Here is a 16426-nt window from a genome sequence, read left to right as displayed (position 1 = left end):
TGTTAAATCTGCCATATTTATTTCCATCCTCCCACATGATCGATTCACTTCAGGATTCTCGATTATGAGAGATTTGCTCACGTACAAACGTGTTTTTATTGTATATAAAATAAGAAATCCAGCTCTTTCTTGAAATTCTCAGCTTTTTATTACACGTCTGACGAGTTTTTGCCACGAGAAAGATTTAAGCAGCAGATCGTGAAGCGTTATCACCGACATTGTTGGCGATTAAGGGGTAGAATGTCGCGGAAGCAGGGTTGAAATCGATAGTTAACTCGTTTCTTCTGGGAGAGTATAAGTTGCGGAAGTTCATCGCGAGCCACTCGATTGGGCCTGGATGTAACGAGGTTGTTGGTGAGCGAGTAACAAAAGTAGTTACCCCCCCTCCCCTTCGCTGACGCAGAAAGTTAAATTCGATTCGAGGCGAAAGTTTAATCGTGTAAGTACTAAGGGGATGTCCACCTCTCCCCCTCCCCACCATTTCCTCGCTCTACCATCCAATTCCACCCATTTTCATCCCCCTCCCTTAGAAACATTCCTGCTAATTCGTGTCTTCGAGTATAGAACAAGAAGAGCGCGTAGAAGGGAAAGAATATATTTTTCGAGTAGATTTCACCTACTACGCCACTTGTTAAGTTTCTTCATTGATGATGCTACAAAAGCTCGTTACCTCTGGTTATCTCAACCTTCTTTAATCGCTTTCAATATCCCAGAAGAGATAATTTTCAGCTTTTGCAAATTTTTGTTAATCTACTCTAATTTATGAAATTGGTGTCCTTGTAAGTATAGAATATAAAGCAAGATATATATAGGAAGGATAGAATATATTACTCGAGAAGATTTTACGTAGTCTACTGTCTGAGTTTCTTCATCAATGATAACACAAAATCTCTCTCCTTCTGGTTATCTCACTCTACCCTAATCATTTTCAATATTTTACTCGAGCCAATAAATTATTGGACCACTTAAACACCATTCATACTGATTAATTTTCAATCGTTTCAATTTTTCACGAAAGAAATTCGTGCTCTCGAGTGCAGGAAAAAAATCACTAGTCTCTGTAGGAGATTTTACGTAATCCAGTATTTAAGTTTCTTAATAACACAAAAGCTCCCCCCTTCCATTTCACTCGTTTCTAATCTTTTTCAATATCTCACTCGACTGGAGCAATTGTTTATCTCCTGAAAAACCATTCATATTGATTAATTTCAGTGCTCTCGATTCATCATGAAGCCTGCCACGAGAAGACCAGCTTTTTAAAGAGCCAATGAAAAATTTTAGCTCCGTCAGGAAATCACAGATAAAATCCTGGCAATCAGGCTGCGATCTAAACACGATAGGACGAAAAAATGCTGATATTCTTGGAGGAACGAGCAATAAATGTAGACTTTTATCTGTCTGGTAAATTGAAGTATTCGCAGTTACCATTTGCATATTTATACGAAGATGAACAGCTTGGGGAATGGTATGGAAAAGAAAATCGACGAGTAAATAAAAATTCTTGTCAAAGAGATACAGGATACGATGAAGGATTTTCTGCAGCATGTTAAGACGCGAGAAGTGGAAAGAAAAGAAAATCAACGTTGAAGGGGTGATAAATAATATCGAGGAGCTTAAAGAAAAAATAGCGAAGCCTCTCACGTTTTGGATCCAATCACTTTTTACATCATGCCAAGCCGAAACATCCTAATATCCCATATTGTCAGCTGAAACTCCTTCTTGGCAAGGTTCTCCATGCAGAAATTCCTTCTCGGATACAGGCTTCTTCGATGAAATTCGCTCGATAAGTTTACCCAGACACGTGTCGAACTTGCAAAATCAACGAATCCCATCCCTGAATTTCACCTCTGGAATTCCACGAGGAAACACAGACCTCCGCGAGAAATAACAGATGCGAAAGAGAGTCTCGCTACTAATAATAGAAAGACGAAAAGAAATATAAGGAAAATGAATCTTTCCAGTCGATTTTTTTTACTGGAGGCATTTGAGGGATGAAATATGAAAGCTGTTTATCAAGTTGATGGATTGATCAAAGTGGTGGAAATAATTTGTGTAATTAAGAGACTCGATTGAGTCTCGTGCCAATTAGTTAAAATTAAAGCTGTATATCAATTAGAAATGCTCGATTTACTTTCCTTTTGAGATATTGTAAATATTTGGAAGACACACAAACTTTGTAGAGAAAAAACTGTTGCAAAAGAGACTTTCATTATTAATAATAAAAGGACGAAAATAAACATAAAAAGAAAATGAATCTTTTCAGTAAATTTTTTTACTGGCAGTATTTGAGGAATGAAAGATGAAAGTTGTTGATTAAAATTGATGGATTGATGAAAATGGTGAAAATAAGTTATGCAATCAAAAGACTCGATTGAGTCTCATGCCAAGTAGTAAAAGTTCAGCTACACGTGAGGGAGACATCGAGTATACTTTTCTTGAGACGTTATGGAATTCTAGAAACATATATATACGTCGTCATGAAACGAAAGAAGATTTTACGACCATAATAATAAAACGATAAAAATAACGAAAAATTTAATTCGAACTTTGTTCAGAGATTGATCGAAATGTTGGAAATAACTCGTGTAATTATAAAATTCTGGAAAAATACACTTTGCCAAAAAGAATACGTGCAAAGAAAATTTTATAACAAATTACAGAGAGATTAGAATCAAAGAAATAAAACTACCAAGTGGAGATTTCTTCAGGGACAGTTTAAGGGATGAAATCCGAAGTTGCTCATTAAGATTGATTGGCTGATCGAAATGGTGGAAATAACTGGTTTAATTGTGTAATTAGTGTGGAGGGGGGATTTCCTTAAAGGAAAGGCACTGGAGTGTTATCGAGGAGATTGGCATAACGGTGGAGCGTGAGGAGTTATGCTAGATAGCATACACTGTCTTAAGCTAGAAGTGGTTCACTTTGCACTTCGCTGGTCAATAACTTAATAATTGGGTCATTACACGAAAGTTTTATCGATCCTCGGATTCTCAGCTTAATCCCATCACGACCTATTACAGTAAAGCCACACTAACACAGGAGCGTGCAAAGGGAATATAGAATAAAATTCTCTGACGCAAGCAGGAATGCTGTCCGATGTTCTTCCACGGCCCACTTTTGCACCCCTCTTACCCCAGACTCCACCCAACCCCATAAACAATTTCTAGCATCACGCGAGGAATTTATGCTGAAATTATGAATATTTTACCTTTCCCTTGGAAAAAGCCCTTTATCTGCATTCTACACTCCGTTGCACTTTATACTTCAGTTTTCTACACATGTAAACATTCCTCTTATCCGAGTTCTCCTGAAACGACTCCGCGACACATATCCCCTCCCTTTTACGCAAGTCACGTGACTTTTAATTCTACCGTGACTTTTCGTTGTTTTTCAGCTTCACATGTTGGTCCCCTTTTCGTTATTTTCTTTCCTCCACATATCGTTGACTTTTAATCCTTAAATCCTATTTTCCCCCCACCTAATCTCTTTCTCCTGACTTCTCATCGCCTTAAGCTTTTCGTCTCGTCTTTCTGGTTTAACCAGTGAAATACATTTTTTTGCAATATATAAGGTGTTTCATTTAATTAGGATCAGAACTTGGACTCAAACACTCGTTTATTTTCATGGAACCTTTCTCAAGCTATTCCTTATTAATATTTCGAGAGATCCTTAGGTAAAAATTGATATCTATTACAGTTTCGGAGATAAGAATATAAATTATAAGATCCATGTTAGTGTGCTTTAAGAAATTGACTAGTAAACTATATATACAATGACCTTTTTGACTGCAAATCGAAGAATGATTCTAAAAAAGGTCTAATATAAAAAATTCATGTCTTTAATAATTTAAAAAAATTAACAGCAGACTTTTTGTATCTATAGTCCAAGTTATTTTAAATGACAAACCTTGTATATCGAAGGTCCTCGTAGTTTTGATTATTTTCGGTCCTTGACCTCCTCGGAAAAAACTCGACGCTTCAATCAAGTCCTTCCATAATTAATGAGCTTTCGTCGGTTGTAATGCAGCTTGTGTTAAGTTTCTATTATGTGAGAGGATGGATCGCAAATATTAATGGCAAATATCGCATGGGACTGATGGTCGTCCGGTAAGATTACGTTGGGGATTTCGCTGAGAGTACTTCCGGGCCTTTCGGTATTTGTTTAGGACTCTCGCTTATATCGCTAAACTCACCTATCTCACATAAATCGACAATCCGTACGAGTATTTGCATAATGAGATGCCGATATTTAACGAGAAACGAGGTCGACTAATCAGTTCAAACGGTTTTCCACGCTAATTTTGGCTGGAAAATTCATTCGACCAATTTTCACCTTAACTCTCCTCAACTATTATACATAGATATAATGAAATTCCTTCTGCAAATTACGAACGTAACACTTACATAATTATTAGACAAATATCTATATTAGTAGAGTGAAATTACAAATTTATGTAACTGATTTTGATATTTCTATATAATTGACGATTTAGAGCGTTGAAAAATTTATGAGGAAAATTTATGTAATTAGGTAAAAAATAGGATTGTTTTAATATTATAACGAGGTCATTGCTTTCTGTTTTCAGACGACCAGTTCTTCAACGGGGTGGACAAGAACGGTGAGAGTCACTTTCAGCCAATTTTCAAAGTTTGCCAGGGAGTTTTAATCGAGGGTGTTTAGTATTCATCGACGATCGAGTTTAAAGGATTAAGGCGGAATTAAGTGAAATTCAGCGAGCAACGTTAACTATCCGTGACTTCGTTTGGTCGCCCTACGTTATTTCCACGTGCCGACTAAACGCCTGTCAGCTATTATCAATTCCTACACTCCAACACTAAATTTTATCTCGCCGAGCTAACGACCCCCTCGATTCTACTCACTTGCTAAAATTCCATGCACGAATTTTCCAAATTTTAAAATCAATCGCTACGGACAAATGGTTCGATCATTTATGAACAAATCGCTTTGACAAATTTGGAAAATTCCTACTATTGGTAGACAATGTCCATTAAGGCAGTCGTTATAATTATTTTTGCAAAGGAATTACGATTGGAATTTTATTTTAATAATTGTGACAGTAACACAAGGAAACTGAGTCTCTTTTATTAGATTTTACAGGTTTTCCGTAATGGTGATATAAAAAATTCTTGTTATTGAACTATAGCACTCAATATTTTTATGTTTCGTCATATTTTAAAGCATTAATTTCGCTGCTCAATGCTATTTTTAATAATCGCTATAAAAAGTGGAATTAAATAAAATTTGTTAAACTTTTATTTTATAAAAATTTTAAATATGCGAATTTTTAAAAATTCAAAGTCTATAGAGAGATACGAAGCATTATAAAACTGTGCATTAATTTCTGAAGTGTATCAATTTTATAGAAAGAAACAAATGTAGAAAAAGTGCAGGTTCCTAGAAGACTGATGTTCAAGAAAATGAATTATTAAGGTTTTCTCTCGACAAGGTAGGAAAAACCCTGACGAGAAACCGATCTTCCATCAAAACATGGACGACTTTCTCAGGCCTCGTGGGATCATTTGGTGTTTACGTCAGTCGACATTATGCAAACCACTAAAAAATTTATCACCCCTCCATTTCCCCAATCGTTCCCTTCCCACATCTTGTTTTGACGTTATCCTGGAAAATTTCCATTAATCTTAAATTTGACTGGAATTTTTCAGAATCTTGTAAGGGATACTGTCCCATCATTTTTAATGCCTATAATGATCTTAAACGTCATATTTGCGAGAGCCATTTGAATTCTCCCTTCAAGGTCGTTAAAAATCTAGTCAAGACCTTCCCAGGGGCATAACTGATCGGCTCAGTGTTATCCTCGCTACTCCTAGCTGCTCGATCCGCAGGATTACAGCTAGGGATATCCCGATTATACCTTAAATGCTCCCTTGAAGCACCTTGAACGTGAGGAAAAAATAAAACGAACGTCGTAACTGAGGTATAAAAACGATGGATGAAGAAGAGATTTGAAAGAGGATAGTAAGATTTAGGCAGAAAAGACTAAACGATATTTCAATTTTCTGCTTTAATCAATTAGCTTGATAAAAGCTTGTGTAATTATTTGGCTAATTATTAGCTTTTCATGAAACTGTTGGTTTCGCCTAATTAATTTACCAATACCCATATTGTAAGATAATATTGAACGAAAATATCGCGTTATTACATTCCAACGTCAAATTCTGACAAATTTCTTCCTGACATTCTGTCGTGGTCATAAAAGGACCCATCAAAGTTATTCGTGAATTTGGAGTGTTCTTTTGCTCTCCGTTCGAAGCTATTTCAGGATGGGAATAGGACTCTCAGTAGCTTTATTCGCGAATAGTTCATAGTGTTGAGTCCTTTTAGTCGAAACTTACATTCCTATATCTGATCCGGACGTGAAACTCGTTTGGACTCGCGTTACGACCTATTGTCAAGAACTTTCCCCTCGAGATATACGTATACCCCCACCACTTCACCCCTTTCAGCCCCCAACAAGTCAAGTCTCGTCGTGGAGGAGAGAAAACTTTTATTTCTACTTATTCTCTTTTGTAAAATTATAATTAATAGTAGATTTATTACGAAAATTATTATATTATTATGATCTTCATCAACTTGGAAAATATTACAAACTTGGTTATTTGTGTAATTCTCAAAATGGATGGTAGTCTATCGAGTAATAAAATATTACGTGGAAATAATCGTTAACAAATACTAAATATTACTAGAAATATATTAATAAATTATTTTTGTTAATATAGTTGTCAATAGAGCTTCCTTGAATTATTGATTTTACTACTTTTTTCATCAAAAAAACTATTCTTTTCTGTGGTCAATATACTTGTCGTGTATTATTATTATTATTATCAACACTTTGGAAAATGGAAAAGTGTGTTGTAACGGTTTTTCTAGACTTTTCTTGATGTTGATGGAAATTTGCCTTTGAACCGCATCCTATTTTCCAGTTTGAAAAGGAAAATCGGCAAACGAGAATTCCTCGAGGTAGATGAGGGAACGCCAAGACTGTAATAGGAGGTGCGAAGAAACGACTGGTATGCAGGGGTCCCGTGGGTTTTCCGCTTTTCCCCCAACGGAAAATTGTTGGTAATCCGCAAGGTGACCCGTATGTGCCACCCTGCCGGCATTTTCCTACCGATAAAATTACACCGTTACCCTGTCCACAATATCGCGCTCTTTCGCCCACAAATTTCCCTCCCCTACCACACGGGAAAACTTCAATGTTTCGATATAGAAAATTCCAGATTTTTCCATCTCTTTTTTCCCGGAAAATTAAATCTTACAATCCAATTAATTGCTTGTTCCATTCCTCGCTTGTCAATCGCAGAGGCTGATTTTGAAAAATGCTTATTTATTGAAACTTACGAAGATAATTTTCCTCCGGAAAAGTAATTTTCATGAAAATTCTCACCTCCATTTCCCGGCTGCGTATAATCACGTTGCAATGTAGATTTGTGAAACATATTGTAGAAAGTTTGTAAGATTGTGGTTTTAGGAGGAGTGAGGATGAGAGAAAGAGAAATAACGTGTGTGTGTGACTATGTGTATGTGTGTGAATGAGAGAGAAGAGATTCTTTGTGTGTTACTTTTCGCAGAGATCGCACGAATACAGGACAATTCCGAGTAATGCCAATATACACGGCAAATTCAGACAAATTACTAGAATGCAATCTACAATATCTCCTATTTAATTATCTACTCAGCCACAAGATTGTCTATACTAAGTCCCTAGAACGATAAGAATGTCCTTTTACAATCACACTTTTGCATAAAAATGTATATACATCAAACGATTTCTGAAAGAACCTCTTTCACCGCACCAACGCTATTTAAATATTTATTGATCTATCGTATTTCAACAAGAAAAATCCATACAACTCTTAATCCTTAATCCGCGAAAGGGTGAAAGTACGTGGATCCTGAATATCAATGTTCGCCATATTTTTTTCTTTTCACTCCTCGACTCTGCGGGGATTTTGCCGGAGCTTATTTCCAGTATCGTTAAATCATACTTAATCCGGGCTTGGCCAAAATTAATTTAAAGGAAGAGCGAAGAAAGAAACGGAACCGCGGATGAAATAATAAATTAAGCAGATAAAAATTACGAGTAAATTTGAAGGATTTTGTAAACGAGTTAATTGGCTTTTTGCGAAGATAGGTTTTTCCAGCAGACGTTTTAAAACGTATAAAGTATAATTCTTAATTTTGCAAAAGGAATGCTCGTAGTGGGAAAAGCGTGCTTGGGAATGGCAATGTAGGCCAGTCGAGATATTTGCAGCGATAAAACGGACGGAAGTACATATATTGGCCGAGGGAGGGTGGGTGGGTGAGTATATATATATATACAAGGGGAGAGAATGGCGTGTATATCGATATATACGTATAGCCAAATAGAAATTGCGGCAGGAAACTGAAGCGTTGGCGCATCGTCTACTTCCTACAAAAGAGATTTCCACGCGACGAAGCTTGTGCCCCACAAAGAATTCGTTGCCTCCTCTTTATTCTCTCTTTCGCTCTCTCTCTCTCTCTCTCATATTTACCTCTTCTCCACTTTTAAAAAACGAATCACTCCTGAAAAATAACCACAGCGTTTCATGGAAAATTCTCAATTAGTTTATAGCAATCCTGAAACCGAAACAAACTCGTGTCTCTACAGCTAAGAAGCATCCAGAATGACAAGTTTGCAGCAAATGCAAAATTATATCCAAGTGTCCTTCCTACACAGTTGCAAATGTAAAATTATATCCAACCGTCCTTCGTACACAGTTGCAGATGCAAAATTATATCCAAGTGTCCTTCGTGCAGTCGCAACTGCATCGGTCCTGTGACGAGCGTCGAAATTGGCGAGAAGTAGTGGGGACTTTGCCAACTGTTGCAATAATTCCCAGTTATGGTCTCCTCGTCCCAAACTTTGCCATCCGCGGTTTTCCTCGTCGAATTGCTTGCTACGACAGTGGATATCGATATTTTATCGTGGCTCCGCCACCTCTCGTAACTCTTGATGGGGAAATCCGAGTCCTGACTGATTTCAGGCCAACTATCGATTTACCGAGTAAGCACCTTTTCAAATTCACCAAACTATTTCGTACTACTTGCTGCCCAAGTTGATTCATTAGGGATGATCTACTTGCGATTGAAACGACTCTTTGTGCACATCTAAAAATAACAGAAAATTCTCTTAAATATATTATTCGTTTTCTTATTCTATTTAAAGATAAATTTTAATAGAAAATGGAATTTAAACTTGTTAGACTGGACCTGGTCTGTTTAAAAATTGCAGTCGTGTGGAATGAATAATTTTTAGGTTTACTAAAATATTTTGTTCTACTTGCTGGCGAAGTTGTTTCATTAGGTATAGTCCACTTGCATTGAAACGTTTACTATATATACTTGCATTTAAACTGCCAAAAAATGATCTCGAACGTTATCAAATAAATCTATATTTCATTCAAAGATAAACTTTAGAAGAAAATCAAATACAAACTTATGTAATCTTCTATAATATAATTTCAAGAAAAACTGGCTTTGTGTAATTAGCAGTTTCGACGTTCCTCTGCGACAATTCTATCAGACTGGACGCAGGCATATTGGCATCTATAGCCGTACGAGAATAATCATTTTTAAAATTCACCAAACTATTTCATATAACTTGTTGGCGAAGCTAATTCATTTGGGATAATCTAGTCGCTGTTCAAACAATCCCTACCTGTCTCTAAAAATCTCACAAAATTGTCCCAAATTAATATAAATTCCTGTTCCATATTTAAAGATGAGCTTGAAGAGCAAATCAAATCTCTTGAAATATAATTTCGATAAGAGTTATAGCTTTGTATAATTTGCAGCTCTCTCTTCGAGCATTCAATCAAGCTGGACTCAGCGATTAAAATAAAAATTCAAATAGGCAAATACGTTTTTCCAGCCCAATTCCTTTGGGATTAATCATTTTTTAAATACACCAAACTGTTTCATATTACTTGCTGGAAGAGCCAATCCATTTAGGATGATCAACTTACGAAAATGAATCTAAAGTTATAAGAAAATGATTTAAACAAACAAAAACACACAAATTATTTTTCCGTTTAAAGATAAACTTAAAAAATTAATAAATAAAAAAATACTTACATAAAATCTACTACAATATAATGTCGAGAAGAGTTGACATTGCGTAATTGGCAGTTCCGACTTTCCTCTGCGAGCATTCAATCAGCCTGGACGCAGCCATTAAACTGAAAATTCAAATGGGTAGATATGGTTTGACAGCCGCGGTCGTTCGGGATTAATAATTTTTCCAGCGCGTCTGGGGTACTCGCTTTTATCTCTCTTGGGTTGTTTCTATTTAATGCACGAGAGAGGCCAGTTTTAAAAGTCGATGCTTGCACCGCTATAAATCACTCGTTAGACTTCGGATAAACTCGGTCAAATTCGGTTTTTCGCTCTCCCCCAATTGAGAGAGTGAAAGATTGTGACGTCAGAGCGGAAGTTGCGGTAGTTCGGTGCAAGAGTATATGAGGAACAGGAGCAGAACTGTGGAACTGATATTCTAGGCCGCAATCAGTGCTGTAACTGCACTGGGAAACTAATAATGTGGCCCGTTACTGAGTATTGTATTCCTTGCACGGAAGGAGATACCTGTTTCGCGTATTCGTTAGGAAGAACTGATTGGTGCATTCTCACCACCATCAATGGCCCGTACGAAGAATTACGACACCCCCTGTGGATACGAATCCCACTTGCTATCGAATTCCACGTTGTCTTCGGCTTCGATTCCCCTACGTAATCCAACACCTCTTTGTACCTTTTCCTTTGTCGTCTATTCTCTCTCCATCTCGCTCTATCTGCATTTCAACTTAGTTTTAATTCTTAGCTTTAGTCTCTTGCGTTGTTTTGTTTATAATATTTTTGTAACTTTATAGTTTTTTTAAAACTCCTTTTTGTGCCTCGAAATTATTAATTACCTGTTACTATGCCTCTAATAACACAAATATCCTTAAAACATCCTTAGAACGTTCATTGAATATCCACGCGTCCGGTGGACATACCGAGGATGTCTACTCAACACCCTGTGCTATTAGGGTCGCATGTGCAATCATCGAGTTATCTCTCTTCCTCTCTCCCTCTTTAATTCTCAACACCAATTTCCTCTTACTTGATATAGAACCGAAGCTTATCACCAATGCCCTATAAAAGTTTTTTTACGTTAAATTTAGGTATACGTGCGATCCAATTAAGCGAAACAACTGTACGATTACCTGTATTAAGTGAAACAGGTGTACAGTTAGTTCGTGGTAAACTAAATGGCTCACCGCAACTATCCTCCAATGTCCAAACGGTTATATAGGTGACGAAACACAAATTAGCGATTTGTGCTTTCGTTCGAAAGCGAAGTCTCCACTTTCCTACCCTCACGCCCTCTACTTCCGGTTCATTCGTCGAATATTTTCTAGAAAGAGAAAAGGTTTCGAAAGGAAAGCTTTAATTATCGTAAAAATCGAACCGAATCTGGGATTACTTTTTTCCGAGAGTAATTAGGGACTTAACGATCCATTCCAAGTCCCATAGGATATCAAAGCTTTTCGGCTTCTAGTCACGTGTAATGTTGTCCTTGAGGGAAAAGCACGAATTTAGGTTAGGCTGGTATCCTTTCAATCCGGAAGGAATACGATACGATTTTGTGGATTTTTACTGCCAAACGCGCTTTATTCCAAGAAATAGCAATTTTTAGATGGCAGAAATTGAAGCAACGAAATAAGCCGCATATAAATCGTAGTGGCAGCAATTCATAATTTACCAGCGGAATAGTTCTTCATAGAAACTACAGATGTCCTCCCAATCCCCTTAACGAGCTCGCATAAAGAGTAGTGCCTTTACATTTGAAAAACTTTAATGGACACTAAAATTCTCCGTCGGACTACACGGACTACACCAGTAATTTGTGCAAGTAAAATTAATGGGTGTGTACAGACGCTATCTTCAGCGAGCGTTTTAATGGACATTAAAAATCTCGCTAAAAGCAAACTGACTGCTCGCTGGTTCGACCGCTGCTGCATTTTCACGGCTGTTGACTAAAAGTAAACAGAAAACTGTCCCGATTGGTACAAAATATCATATAAATCAATACCGCGATTGAAAAATTGAATTAATAAAGTATATTCATACTTATACAGCGGTGTTTCAAGTTTATTTTTGCAAATTGCAGATCTTTGATGAACCTAACCTCCAAAGCAATTAAATAAATTCCTTTGTGACGGGATTTTCGTTTATTATATACTATATATATACATATGTGTATTGCTTGCGTTTCATTTCGGACAAATCGCGCGATTGCTTTTCCATTTAATTTCAATTCGCGACTGGCATTGTTTATTCGCGAGATACGAATTTGCTTGAAACTAGAAGTTGGTTTGTAGCATTGTGAGTGGATGAGGTGCGCGCGCATCTTGACTCTTGGAGTTGTCGTCTTTCGTAGCACAAAAGACGCTATTTGGCGTCTTCTTGCCCGGTGGAGAATGTGACTATGCGACTCCCCCTTCCCATTCATTGTCCAGGAAGCTGCTGAGTCGTTCAAAATGCATCTCTCCACCCCAGCCCGACGTCAAACATCTCTCGAGCCACCTTCCATTATTCACGCGCCACCACCAGGCACCAAAACGCTTGAGTCTCGCCAAACCATAACCTAACCAAACCTCGTATAACCTAAAAAAACTATGAATCATTCTGACGAGTATCCTCAGTAGCATGAAATTTTATGCGAAAGGAGTTCTGGCATAATTTTCATTGGCCGAATAATTCTATGATTTTGCAGGCTTCGGTTTCCCATCGAAACGTGTAATTGGCACTATTTGTGGAGTCGCGTGCTGCACACCGATATCGAATAATTATGTTTTTCGTTTTCTTGCCATTTCGCGAATTAATCTCGGATTATTCAAATATGTCAAACGAACGGATCGGGTATATTTGATCAGATGCTGGATAACGGACTAGGCTAGATTCGATCGAGGTGCTTTTAGGTTAGGTCAGCTTGGGTTAGATTGAGGGGAAAAATGTAGCAATCGGACAAATCGAAGCTACCCCAAGGGACTGGCTGGGTGGAATATTCTTAAGATCTGACCGTTTGGGCAATTGCGAACTATCATTACGTAATTAAACTCTCGTTAAAGTAGCTGCTTTTATGCGAGAGACTCGACGAACGAGCGACTAACCTAAATCTCAATCGAATAGCGAATAAATGGATCTGGCCAAGTTTCATTCGCTTCGATACAATAAAGCGGGTTTAAACTAACTTTTCAAATTCAATGAAAGACCAGATGACTGTACTTTTTTGCATGCCGCCTTGTCCGTCCACGTGGAAATGCTTTTTTTTTTGCAAATTACAATTATTCATGGATACTGTTATTTCAGGCTTTTCTAGGCCTTTTTCGGTTATTGGACGGCTTTAATGCCACGGGCCGCCGTTGAATCCGCTAGGGAGCACCGAGTTGGCCAAAAGAGCGAAACAATAGGCATTATTAAATATTCCGAGTAGATAGCCAGGCCAGCTTTCAGCCACCATTTACATTTAAATTGCACGCCCTAAAATCATACTCATATTTAATTTCGAGCACCGCTTTCGCGGCTGCATTATTTAAACCCTTATCCATGCTCGGTTATCAAATTTTTATTCCCGTAGATGGCGCCAGTATCATCAAACGATCAACCTAACCTCATTGTTCAACCCACAGTTTCCGTTTCACCTCTCTACGTCTCGGTCTCGAAAAGATCTTCCGATCCAGCCGCGCGTTTCTGTGTCGAGGATCCCAACGACGAAGGATTTTCAAGCGGTTATCTCATTGTTTACTGTTGCCCATCATCCTCTGGAGACTCACAGCTCTCTTTGGCAAGCTTCCCAGAATCGCCGCCGGACAAAAGCGCCAGCGGACGGAATATGAACCAAAATGAAATTCATTTGGATGCAAAAATATTCGTACTGCACCAGCAAAGATTTTCATCTCGGCGTCTCACGAATTAATTAAAGTGAAAATAAAATGCCAAAAAAAACAGTAGGCATTCAATCGCGCATATCCAATAAACTCGTTGAAAAGATTATTCTCCTCGCTTCCGTTTGGATTTAAATAAAGTTTTGATTCACCTCAAACATATAACTTTGAAAAGACCACCAGTCATCTTAGTAATTAAATCCTCGACGAGAGCCTTTTTATCTTGTCATGTTGAAAAAGGGGTTGGGATATTTTTCCCGCGGAAAATTAAAAATGGCGGGCGCTCGCTAGGTGGCGCTCGGTACAGTGAGTATAGTAGAGGGGGAGATCGTTGGAAAATTGGCACAGTGGGAAAGAAAACGGGATAGAAGGTTTATCCTCTGGCTTCATTTTCAGCCCTCGTCTGAATATAAAGGACAATTTAATTATAGGAGGATTTTCAAAAGGGGATCCCTGTGTCTCCGGTTATCTCATTTGAGTATCTTTTTTTATCTCCCCCCACTCCATCTTTCTTCTTTAGGCATTTCGTCTCTTTTATTTCTTCATTTGGCTTTTCCTCATTTTTCCTATCCCCACCCTTCCTACGCAGTACACACGTTTCCGCCATTTTATCTCGTTCCCCTCTTCTTTTCCAACATTTTTTCATGTCTACCTCATATTTTCTTTGATCACCCCTCCCCCCCCCCCCTCCCCTCCACTACACATAATTTACTTTATTCTTCTATTACACGCCCACTCTCCGTTTTGTCTGGATTTTTTTTATTATATTTTTTTCCCCAGCATCTTTCATCCCCTCTTCCACCCACGCAAACTTGTTTCGAGCCTTGTACCGCTAGATTTAAATTTACGCGCGTACTTATGCATTTTCTTGCATTTGTTATTTTTTCCAATTTTCTTTTTTTTTCTTCTAGTTTTTCACCAGTTTTCCCGCGCCATTTATTCATATGCACCGTTCATGCTCCTTTTTCCTCCTGCCTCATTTTCGTTTACCGGGTTTCTGTCACTGTACGTTGTCGTAGTTTCGCTTTTTGCCCTCTTCAACCCCACGCCGTTCACCCCTGCGACGAACCCATCGCTATCTCGACTATCCAACGTGCTTTTCTCCAGCTGGAGGCCATGCTCCCCAAGGTAGCTCGAGCAAAGAAAGCGCGCATCGTAATATCCTCCCCGTATGAGGAGAGATACGTAAACTCGTTGAAGAAGAAAAACTGCAAAAAGCTCAATCGTTGGGAACGCTCGTGCTAATGGAAGCCACAAAACACTTCCGGAAAAGGAAATAGGATGCTCCCTATCTTTATCTTTTTAAACATTCATTCCTCCACTAATTTTTTCTCTTTTATATAAATGGTCCCCCTACTTATTCTTCTTTTTTTTCTCAGCCTTGAGGAGATAAAGGAAAACACTGAGAAAATTGTTTTAATTTGTAGCTCGAGCAATTAATTCCAGTTGGTAATTAATAATTGGTTAAAGGATACTCTCTATTTTTATATTTTAAACATTCGTCTCTCTACTATCTCTGTCTCCTTTGTATAAATTATTACCACTACCTCACCCCGTTCCTAGCTTCTTTTTTTCAATCTTATACAAGGAAAGAAAGAAAATCACTGAGAAAATTTTAATGATCTATATCGTGAGAAATTAATTTCCGTCGCTAATAAATTTATTAATTGATTAAAAGAATGCTCCTTATATTTATTACTTTAAACATTCATCCCTCTACTATTTTTTCTTTTAATTTAAATGACCAACCCGTTTCTTCTCCCCTTTTTCAATTTTCAGGCGAGAAAGAAAAACACTGGGAAAATTGCATGAATTTATAGCGCGAGAAATTAATTCCAGCTGGTAATTAATAATTGATTAAAAGGATGCTCCCTATCTTTACTTTATTAAACATTCATCCCTCTATTGTTTTTTACTCTTTTATGTAAATAGTCACTACCCCACTCCCTTTCTTCTGCTTTTTTCAATATTGAGGAAAGAAAGAAAAATACTGAGAAAATTGTATTAATTTGTAGCGTGAGCAATTAATCCCAGTTGGTAATTAATAATTGGTTAAAACGTGGTGCACGAGTGATACTTTGCCAGGAAAACGGTTATGCAAATGAAAAGGGATGGAGGAAATTTACTAGACGCATGTACAAGATAGGTACTGCATTGCAGGAAAATGATTTCACCCTGGAGATTCGACGTGGAATAAAGTTTTCTTTTACGAGTACTCCTCGGAATGCTCAAATAACAAATTCACTAGTTTCTTTTCTTCTATAGTGACACATATTTTTTTCATGAAAAATATAATCTCGGAAAGTTTATTTTTATTACTTTAACCGAGATTTAAATTTGATTCGCTCCTCTCGATCTTTTTTCTGTTTTCGATGGTTTTCTTTGCAGAAGACTTTCGATTTTTTGGACGATCCAGAGAAATTTTTCCGGTAGCACTA

At 37.6% G+C, this 16426-nt stretch overlaps 1 protein-coding gene across 5 annotated transcripts in view; it reads left to right on the top strand.

Annotated features, from left to right (window-relative positions):
• The window catches only part of LOC136776012 (cysteine-rich motor neuron 1 protein-like), a 151785-nt gene that overhangs the window by 30170 nt on the left and 105189 nt on the right, over nt 1-16426 (top strand). For all 5 annotated transcript variants that reach the window (XM_066731312.1, XM_066731315.1, XM_066731311.1 and 2 more), the window contains one exon: nt 4586-4618. In XM_066731312.1, the coding sequence (XP_066587409.1) occupies nt 4586-4618 (33 nt within the window). The remainder of the gene's footprint in view (nt 1-4585; nt 4619-16426) is intronic.

The sequence above is a fragment of the Prorops nasuta genome, unplaced genomic scaffold, assembly GCF_024137725.1.
Source record: "Prorops nasuta isolate Cenicafe-Biocafe unplaced genomic scaffold, Cenicafe_Pnas_1.2 PNAS00008, whole genome shotgun sequence".
NCBI lineage: Eukaryota > Metazoa > Arthropoda > Insecta > Hymenoptera > Bethylidae > Prorops > Prorops nasuta.
This window is presented reverse-complemented; position numbering and strand designations above follow the sequence as displayed.